This window comes from Arachis stenosperma, chromosome 4, assembly GCF_014773155.1.
Source record: "Arachis stenosperma cultivar V10309 chromosome 4, arast.V10309.gnm1.PFL2, whole genome shotgun sequence".
Lineage (NCBI taxonomy): Eukaryota > Viridiplantae > Streptophyta > Magnoliopsida > Fabales > Fabaceae > Arachis > Arachis stenosperma.
In genome coordinates, this window is record NC_080380.1 from 35,521,020 (window position 1) to 35,531,416 (window position 10,397).

Sequence of the window (10,397 nt, forward strand, 5' to 3'; positions counted from 1 at the left end):
GCTAAATGTCAGTGGCACTATGATTAACAAATATAAGTGCAAGATTGGAAATTGCAATGGGGCGTCACTGTTATTGATTGATCCAATTTTCTTGAGCCTAATTTTCAACACCTTTTAGTTTATATTATGTGTGATAGGACGCCCCATTTTTTATGAAATGTTGAAAATGATATGCACTACTTATTCATCTTTTTCATAAATAAATGGGGACAATAATGGTGGTTGTCAATGTAAAAAAAAAGAGCCACTAACACTTTTGGTGCCAGTTAAGGGGCACATAATCACACTTTTGTCCTATTTTGACGATCTTTATGTGTGTTTATGAGACACTATTTTGGTCACTATTGTCTATAGAATGAGCCATTGAACTTGCTTAATTATGATTCTTACCTAGAATTGCAATTCTACTGTTTTGAAGATTTAACTATTCTTAGCTGGAGTAAAGGTTATACAACCTGTCTACCAAGTTTATTTTAATGAATTTAAAACTAGTATTTTCATAGTTTTCTTTTTCAAAAGCAAAAGTATTTAACGTAAAATTGAGTGAAAAAAATTAAATAAGGTATTATAATTTGGTCTAAGCTTAGACTTGGGACAACTAATCTAGGCATTTGTGAGGTAGGCTCTAAATTTCATTATTCTAGTTGGTAGAATCACGTTAAAGTAAAAGAATAGGAATTGGGAAACACTTTTTTTTTTTTTCCATTTATTAGTTTCATCATATGGCATCATTCTTTACTTCTAAGAATGTTGAGTACCCAACCATTTCCATCATATGCGGTTTAATTTTTTATATATGAATAGTTGCTTCAATCAAGTAAATCGATAGGGATATTATTTGATTTGTTCCTTTTTATTTTAATTGTCATAAACAATAGACAATCTTCCCAAAAAAAATTATACCAAGTTGTATTTCACGACATTAATTCTGGAAACGGAAATGGAATTTTCTTTTAACAGCGTAAAAAAAAACAAATTTAAAAGAAACAAGCGAGAAGAAAACCCAGTACAGTGCAAAGCATAATCCAGCAACCAAACTTTTAGTGAACCGAATTAAACTTGGTGAGACTAGACTTAGCTTGATTCACTTCACCACCAGTAACTAAACTTAATTCTCCAGCTAAAAATTGCAGCAAAACAATCGCACATCATTAGTTCTTGTTTGAGGATTAATCACTAATTAGGATAAGGGTTACTGTATTAGTCAATTAAAATCCAAGATAAACATTTAGCTGAGGGCTGGTGCGCACAATGAGATAAGCATGAGTGGTTAATACTGGTTATAAGAGTTGCCAAGCATGATAAGATTACAGAGGTTCTTATAAGCTTGAATTCATGACATAAAGGGAAACCGGAAATCCCCAAAATTGATCTAGCTTATCTTGATTCTACTCTTTCAAGGATAAGTTTTCACTATATCTATGTGTGATGCTAACTTCAAAATCACCTCTTTCACAATTAAAAACAGCAAACATAGTTCAAATAGCCCAGAATAATATAATACTTTAAGTAACCTTTGAGTATGGATAGCAACCTTTTGACATCTGCAAGCACTGAGAACAGCAGACCAACTGGACTCGGACAGCGACCCATCCTCCATCTAACGTTTTCGCTTCTTCTGACGCACACCAGGAAATTTAAGAGGGACGGGAAGTGTGGCATGGTTGGCATTGTTCTTACGTTTAACCTTGCAACCCAAATGCTCATAGTGTTGTTTCACCACCAGTTGGCTCATCTTCAGATCCCTTGCTATATCACAATAGTCAGTCTCGAACTCGTCAAAGAAAAGAGTCAGCACGAGGATATAACAAACGAGAAGACTAATCTTCTCAGAAGACAGCCATTTTGAATTAGAACCAGAAGTATTGCCAAACATTGCCGAGAATCTATTACGCAGAATGTGGGGGATCTTCAGACGCTTCTTGGTGGAGTTATCCCTGAAAGAGTTCTGTTCTTTGAACGATACAAGATGACTGATGAATGACAGTATGCACGAGTGTTTCCTCTTTTCTGAATCATCCTGTAAACGAATAAATTAGAAACTGGATATGATTTTTCCATTTGGGATAAAATAAGCCTAAAGTTCATGCCCAGTATCTATCACAGTAACATTTGGGTAATCGTAATTCACCACCTTGAAGAGGTGATGTTCTTAGACATTGCTTCTGGTATCCCAAAACTTATGTACAGTAGAATGTTGGTGAAAGAAATATGTTGTCAAATTATTCTTATATTTGCAGAAATTTTTTCTTGTGCTTTCGTAGTAAAAAGCAAGTTCTGCATATCCGAAATACAGAAAAACAACTTTCCCAATGCAGAATGCTCCAAATGATCGAACTGTATACGTATGCATTTGTTTATATATTTGTCAAAAACAAATTATAACCCAAGCTTTATAACACAATTTAACAGGAGGGTGGCGGGAAGGGCAATTATTTTTCAATTTTTTTAAATATAAATAAAAAAATCAAGAAATAATCCAATCAAAGCTGAACTTATGCTTTTAAGTAAAGAGGTTTTATTTGTATTGATACCTTAATATTCTTTAATTTATTAATCCTGTTGGAAACAAAAGTTGGGTAAGAACTGAAGTCAGCTTCTTCTTCCTTCAACAAAATATAATAAATGTCTTCAAGGTAACCCCACTCTCCTTTAAGGATGATTTGATCCAACACATATGCCTCCTGCGGCGAGGTTGCAGAAAGATTACATGGTGGTATGTTGCGGGCAACTTGAGATTCAGTACCTTCAAGAGCCAATTTGTTTACATCAACATTTTCCATCTTCACATCCAGGTTCTTTTGTGATTCAGGATCATCATCTTGAGTGAGAGCTAACCTCTTTTTAGTCTGCAAAATGATTTCCAAGTGTACAGCAATGCCAATAAAAATCAGTTAAACCAAGTTCAATGACAACGTCTGGGAGACTCAACCACTTAAATCCATTAACTCAACCTCATTTATCGCCAGCAAAAGACAAAATCAGAAAATGTCGTCATTGACATTAGTGCTCAACAGTGGCATTTCAGAATTTACGCAGCATGTATCATACTCTCACAGTCACAATGCAAAACAGTCAAGAAAGATTCACCTTGCTGAATGCAGAGATGTTTGATAATATACAAATTTTATTCACAATAGCAAGTATCTCTAAGAGGATGTTAAACATTAATAGGACAACAATATTTTCTCTAAGAGGATGTTTCAATTTTTAAATAAACACCTGAATTAGCTGGCATAATAGAGAGACAATTGAAAGTGAAATGCACAACTTTGAATGGATTTTCAAACAAATTTTTACCCTCTATCAGAAAGCTAAAGAATACTCCAATATCAAAACATCAGTAAATCAGTATTTCAAAAACTATTCTGTCTATCACTTATCTACAAAATCACACAAATATCATGATTTTATGCGCAGTTCAGGACCACATTGTTGTTTAGCACATAACAAAAGGGTTTCGTAAACAATGAGCCAGAATATACCTTTGTTATTTCCTTCTTTGTTCCAAACAAATTAGTAATCTGCCTCTGCTTCACTGCCCAGTCCAAGGGAGTCAGCTCTTCCACTGTTGAGGTAGCAGGCTCCTTGTCAACGGCATCCAAGGCTTTAACTTTAGGTTCCAATCTAAATATCTACATAACAACACACCACAATGAGCAACAAACACTTATTATGTCCACATAAAACCAATCAAAACAAGGGCCAACACTCAACAATCACCACTTTAATGTTTGTAATGCAACCCATTAATCAAATGTTCACCAAATTAGAGTATCAAAAAATCAACTTATAATAGAACTTTACGAACTAGGTTAACTAAACCTTTGCAAATTCACCTCAAATTCATCATTTTCCAAACAACACACCCAAGTTAAAAAATATAGCAGAAATTTAAAATTTTTATCATATAACATATGCATTGGACACTTGAACCTTTTTTTTATAAAGACTTCCTCAGTAGCTAACCTTAACAGTGCGGTACAACCCTTGATAGTTAAACCCTAAAAACATTAAAGAGCTTTTACATATTCATAATTCTATAACGAAAAGAGAAAAAACGGAGAAACAATAAATCATAGTTTCCGTTGAGTATCTATTTCTATGCAAAATCGCAAAATCCTGAAAAATAGAACATAAAATAAAAAAATAAACACCAGAAATAAAAGAGAACAGAACCCGAGCTTTTACCTTGTTGGCAGCAACGGGAACAACCTTGAGCGTTCCCTTTTCCTTATCAAAGACACCAATGGCATACATGGAGGAGTTCCCGGCGGCGGCCTCACCGGCATAGCTAGTTCCGACGTATTCGACGGGGGAGGCAGGGGAACCAACCACAAGCTGCATCCTCTTCTTCGTCCTCCTGTTCCTGTAAACATGAAACCCCGTCGCGGCGGCGCCATCGCTAATTGGATCGAATCCGGAAGGAAAATACCCAACGAATGGTCCTATCTTGTCCTGTTCTTCACGCACAACTTCAATCTTCGCCTTAACGAGCTCGTCTTTCTTCTTCTTCTTCTTCTTCTTCTTGTGCTTCTTGTCTTTCGTCTCCGTCGGCGTTAGGGTTTTCGCGTGTTCCTCGTCGGAGTCCATTCTTGACTGTGTTGTGGCTATTGGCGCTTCTCCTTCGTGCGGCGGCGGGAGGCGGTTGAGTTGCGTTGAGTGACTAGTGAGAACGAGCAACATCGAATAAATTAAGACACAACTCCGAAGTAGTATTAGGCTTTTTTTTTTTTTGGTTCAAGAACCCAAACCCTAGATTTAGCCTTTTTTCCAATCAGAGAATTAGGTTTTTTTTCTGGGCTTATTAAGGGTTAGTACTTTTAGGTTTGTTAGAAAAATAGCCGTTATAGTTGTTTTCTAAAGTACAAATGTTATATTTTTGGGGATAGGCCCAATGTTACCAAAAACGAAAGACAAAAGTTTAATGAAAAATTAAAGAAATTTATAAAATAATAAAATAATAAATTAATCAGTCAAAATTTAAATCCTCTAAATAAAAAATTAGAAAAATGGCAAAACAAAGAGTTAATCATCATTAATTTTATAATTTTCATACAATATATATTTCACTATCTTAATTTAAAAGTAATAAACTCTTCATTTTATTATTTTATTAACTTTTTTATTTTAAATTTTTTTTATCCAATTAATAATCACTATTAAATTTATTTTTTATTATGTGCGAATCATAAGAATGGTTAATTTTTTTTTTACTTTATCAATTTAATAACTTTGGAATTATCATTGTCTAATGTATCAAGATGAATGATTAGATGGTCCACCCTTATTTTTTCACTGTTGGTCAAATACTTTATATTTATATATTGGCCCCGAATAAAGTTATAGTATTTATGAAATGCATCACTTTTTTGTTGTAATAACACGAAAAAGTCCAATTGGTATCGTAAGAGTACAGGCTACAGCAGAATGAATTAGACTTCAATAAAAAAATAAAACCAAAGGTTAATCTTTTAGCGGTTTAATCTTTTAGTCTTTATTTTTTTGTTGATGTAGAATTCTTTGTATTTTGTTTTAATTTGATTGATTTTGATTGATTATTTGTTCTTAATGATAATATCAAAGAAATTTTAATTAATCAATGATCAATCTTTATATTTTTTGTTTTTCTCTTTATTTTGAGTTGAAGTTGTAATAATAATAATAATAATAATAATAATAATAATAATAATAATAATAATAATAATAATAATAATAATAATAATAATGGGATGAAGAATTGTCTTTACTGCAGATATATAACGGAGGTAAAAAAAATTTCGTGTATAATTTTTTTTTTAAATATTCTTCATCATACATAATTTATAGAAAAAAAAGATATATTTAGCAATATTTAGGACTATGACATTTGTTACGGCCTGGCCCAAGAAAGAACTTGGGCCTACGCGACCCGATCACCACCCGACCTCAACGGACCGGTGACCCGAACCTGTCCGACCCGCGCATCTGTTTGGGACAGCTGGCCGCCACAGCTGTGCAAGGAAGCTTCGAAGAAGGTGGACTCTGCCCTCTTGGGGTCCACACCTGACATAGTATATAAGAGAAGGGTCATACCCTCCCTCGAGATACGTCACACTTTCCACCTAACCAATTCCCCACCTGCACACTAGCTGACTAGAGCGTCGGAATGTCTTTTGCAGGTGGCACCCCCTCTTTTTCCTCAACAAGAGCTCGGCTACCCGGCAGATCCAAACCTAGCACGACCACGACAGAAACGTTTTCGCCCCCTCAAGCATTCACCCGAGTTGTCCGGTAACCGCCCCACCGAACATTGGCGCCGTCTGTGGGGACATTGTCGTTATGGAAGTTGTGCCGGGCCTTGGAGATCAAGGCCGAGCAGCCGGCACAGAGGCGGCAGCCTCCGTCGCATCACCGGGAGGACGGCGAAGGTCCCCCCCGGCAACACATCGAAACACGAACAAGGACGCGAGAGACGCGACCTTTCGGAGGAACTGGCGGTGACAATGCCCGAATAATGCAGGAGCTATGCCACAGAGTCCAGAATCTGGAACGACAACTAGCTGATCAGGAGCACGATCGACGGACCACCGATCCTACTTACTCCCCGTCCCCAGAGAGCCGGGAGAGGGACTCATACCGAAGTCACCCCCGGCACGCCTCCGCTTCCAGAACGGAAGCGGAAAGCACCCGAGAAGACTCTCCCATCCCGAGAAGACGAAACGACACAATCATCTACTCCCGAGGTAAGGAAACGTTCCACACGGGGCGAGATCGCGAAGGCGGGGAAGGAAGGCCTGTGAGGACGCGGCAACCCGTGATAATGGGCGCCACCCCGTTTCATCGGTCCATCCTTGAGGTCCGGTTGCCGAAGCACTTCGACAAACCAACGGACATAAGGTACGATGGAACTCAAGACCCACTGGAACACCTCACGGATTTCGAGGCTAGAATGAATCTGGAAGGAGTAAGTGACGAGGTGAGGTGCCGGGCCTTCCCGGTCACCTTGGCCGGACCCGCGATCCGATGGTTTAACGGCCTCCCGCAGGGATCCATCTACGGATTTTCGGACATCAGCCGTGCCTTCTTGGCTCAGTTCACAACGCGGATAGCAAAGGCAAAACACCCGATCAACCTACTCGGGATAACCCAGAGACCCGGGGAGCTGACCAGAAAGTACCTGGATCGCTTTAATGATGAATGCTTGGAAATCGACGGCCTAACCGACTCGGTGGCCAGCCTTTGCCTGACGAACGGCCTCCTGAACGAGGATTTTCGAAAACACCTTACCACGAAATCGGTCTGGACGATGCACGAGATCCAAACAGTGGCTAAGGAATACATAAATGACGAAGAAGTCAGTCAGGTCGTGGCCGCCAATAAACGGCACTCCGGCTACAACCAACCTAGGCAACAGGGTAACGGGGAGAGACACAAAGACCAAGCCAAGGAGGGAGGACCGACCAAGGCACACAGATCGTTTTCCCGGATCGGGAAGTTCACCAACTACACTCCACTCACTCTTCCCATTGTGGAAGTTTACCAACAAATAGCCGAGAGAGGGATCTTGTCGAAGCCCCGACCACTCAAGGACCGAACGGGGGGAAACAAGAGCCTCTACTGTGACTACCACAAGGGCTACGGACATCAAACACAAGACTGCTTTGACCTGAGGGATGCATTAGAGCAAGCAATAAGAGATGGCAAACTCGCTGAGTTCTCCCACCTCATACGGGAGCCGAGGAGACGCCAACGCGACCAAGACAGCGAAGAGGCCAAGACCTGAGCGGCAAAGCGGCGACAAGAGCCAGAAGATAAAGACCACGGTCTCACGGTGATAAACGTAGTAACCGCCAAAAACTCCGCACCGAGATCTAGGTCGGCTCACAAGAAAGACGCCAAAATCCTAGCAGTCTCTTCCGCCCCAATGCGAAGTTCTAAGAGGCCCCCATGCGTCTCCTTTGGCCCCGAAGACCAATGGTTCGACGAGGCACCCGAGAACCCACCTATGGTCATCACGGCCAGGGTGGGAACCGGCCTCGTCGAACGGATCCTCGTCGACACGGGGGCAGACTCGAACATCATGTTTCGCAATGTGTTTGACGCTCTAGGATTAAGGGACGCCGACCTATCATCGCACCAACATGGGGTCATCGGATTAGGCGACCACTTCATCAAGCTAGACGGAGTAATATCCCTGCCGATCTCTGTGAGACAGGCACAGGGCCGGAGATCGGCAATGGCCGAGTTCGTGGTTCTCCGAGATTCCACAGCCTACAACATCATCTTGGGAAGAAAGACGATCAATGATGTTGAAGCGATAATCAACACGAAACTTCTAGTCATGAAGTTTGTTACCGACGAGGGGTCCGTAGGGTCCATAAGGGGAGATCTGGAAACGGCAGTCGCGTGCGACAATGCCAGCCTGTCTTTAAGGAAGAAATCCAAGGAAGCGTCGGGGGTGTTCCTAGCAGACCTAGACGCCAGGGTAGACGGCAAGCCCAGGCCGGAACCAGAAAGGGACCTGGAAAGGTTCAGGGTCGGCGACACGGAGGAAAAGTTCACATTCGTCAACAGGAACCTCCCACATGAATTGAAGGAGCCCCTAGTAGAGATGATCAGGGCCAATGGGGATCTATTTGCCTGGACACCGGCCGACATGCCGGGCATAAATCCTGAAATTATGTCACATCACCTGGCCGTGAAATCGGATGCGCGCCCGGTAGCCCAACGTAGACAAAAGATGTCGCGGGAGAGGGCAGAGGAGGTGGCCAGGCAGACGGCCAGCCTCTTAGAAGCAGGTTTCATACGAGAACTAGACTACTCGACGTGGCTCTCGAATGTAGTTCTAGTAAAGAAGCACAGCGGCAAATGGAGAATGTGCGTAGACTACTCCGACCTCAACAAGGCATGCCCAAAAGATTGTTTCCCCCTCCCCAACATAGATGCACTCGTCGACGCTGCGGCAGGCTACCGCTATTTGAGCTTCATGGACGCCTACTCCGGCTACAATCAGATACCGATGCACCGTCTCGACGAGGACAAGACGGCGTTCATAACGCCGGAAGGAACCTTCTGTTATAAGGTGATGCCGTTTGGGCTGAAAAACGCAGGAGCAACGTACCAGAGGCTGATGAACAAGATATTCCACAACCTCATTGGCAAGACTGTAGAGGTCTATGTGGACGACATCCTCGTAAAGACAACGCGACCTGACGACCTTCTGAATGACCTGGCAAATGTATTCGCCTCTCTCCGACAACATGGCATGAGACTCAATCCCCTCAAGTGTGCCTTCGCTATGGAAGCTGGAAAGTTCCTAGGATTCATGATAACCCAAAGAGGGGTAGAAGCTAACCCGGAGAAATGCCAAGCGATCCTCCAGATGAAGAGCCCGGGTTGTATCAAGGACGTCCAGAGATTGGCGGGACGATTGACCTCGCTATCCCGGTTTCTCGGAGCATCGGCAGCAAAGGCCTTACCTTTCTTTAACCTCATGAAGAAAGGGATAGCGTTTGAATGGACGCCCGCGTGCGGGGAAGCTTTTAGGCATTTCAAGGAAATCCTGGCGGCGCCCCCGGTTCTCGGGAAACCAAGGGTCGGGGAGCCGCTGTACCTTTACCTCGCCATAACAGGAGAAGCTCTGGCCGGGGTTCTGGTAAGAGAAGAGGGGAGGGCTCAACAACCGGTCTATTTCATGAGCAGAGCCTTACAAGGGGCAGAATTAAGGTACAGCAAACTGGAAAAACTAGCTCTAGCACTCTTGACCTCTTCACGGAGGTTAAAACAATACTTCTAAAGTCACCGGATAGTCGTAAGAACAGACCAAGGGATCCGACAAGTACTCCAAAAACCCGACCTGGCGGGAAGGATGATAACTTGGTCCATCGAACTTTCCCAATATGACATACGGTACAAGCCCCGGCAAGCAATCAAGGCGCAAGCAATGGCAGATTTTTTAGTGGAAGTAACGGGAGATCCAACCGAAGAAGCGAGCACACGGTGGAAGCTCCACGTAGACGGAGCCTCCCACCAGACCTCTGGGGGCGCCGGAATCATCTTGGAAAGCCCGGTTGGAGTCGTATACGAGCAGTCGATCAGGTTCGAATTCCCCGTTTTGAACAACCAAGCAGAATACGAAGCCCTCATAGGGGGCTTAACCCTAGCAGCGGAAGTCGGAGCAACGAGGTTGGAAATATGCAGCGATTCACAAGTCGTCACCTCCCAGGTAAACGGGAGCTATCAAGCCAGAGACGCATTATTGCAAAAATACTTGGAAAAGGTCAAGGATTTGAGCCAAAAGTTCGAAGAAGTCACGATCCACCACGTGCCCAGAGAAAGAAATACACGGGCAGATCTCCTATCAAAACTGGCCAGCACCAAGCCGGGAGAGGGTAACCGGTCTCTTATCCAAGGTA

The 10,397-nt window shown here is 42.3% G+C and overlaps 1 protein-coding gene across 1 annotated transcript; it reads right to left on the bottom strand.

Annotated features, from left to right (window-relative positions):
- Nucleotides 1–1,263: 1,263 nt before the first annotated feature.
- Nucleotides 1,264–4,717, bottom strand: LOC130976362 (DNA-directed RNA polymerase I subunit rpa49). Its single transcript, XM_057901211.1, has 4 exons — nucleotides 4,192–4,717; nucleotides 3,486–3,635; nucleotides 2,535–2,849; nucleotides 1,264–2,020 (listed from the first exon to the last, which is right to left on the bottom strand). Exons 1-4 carry the CDS (start codon nucleotides 4,684–4,686, stop codon nucleotides 1,601–1,603), a joined length of 1,380 nt encoding a protein of 459 aa, XP_057757194.1. The 5' UTR covers nucleotides 4,687–4,717; the 3' UTR covers nucleotides 1,264–1,600.
- Nucleotides 4,718–10,397: the final 5,680 nt, after the last annotated feature.

Excerpts from the sequence above, each read along its gene's own strand:
- LOC130976362 (XM_057901211.1), bottom strand. The coding sequence starts at position 4,686 with ATGTTGCTCGTTCTCACTAGTCACTCAACGCAACTCAACCGCCTCCCG. Across the intron at positions 3,636-4,191 it reads TTCCCGTTGCTGCCAACAAG|ATATTTAGATTGGAACCTAA; the intron begins GTAAAAGCTCGG and ends GTTGTTATGTAG. Across the intron at positions 2,021-2,534 it reads ATAAATTAAAGAATATTAAG|GATGATTCAGAAAAGAGGAA; the intron begins GTATCAATACAA and ends ATTCGTTTACAG.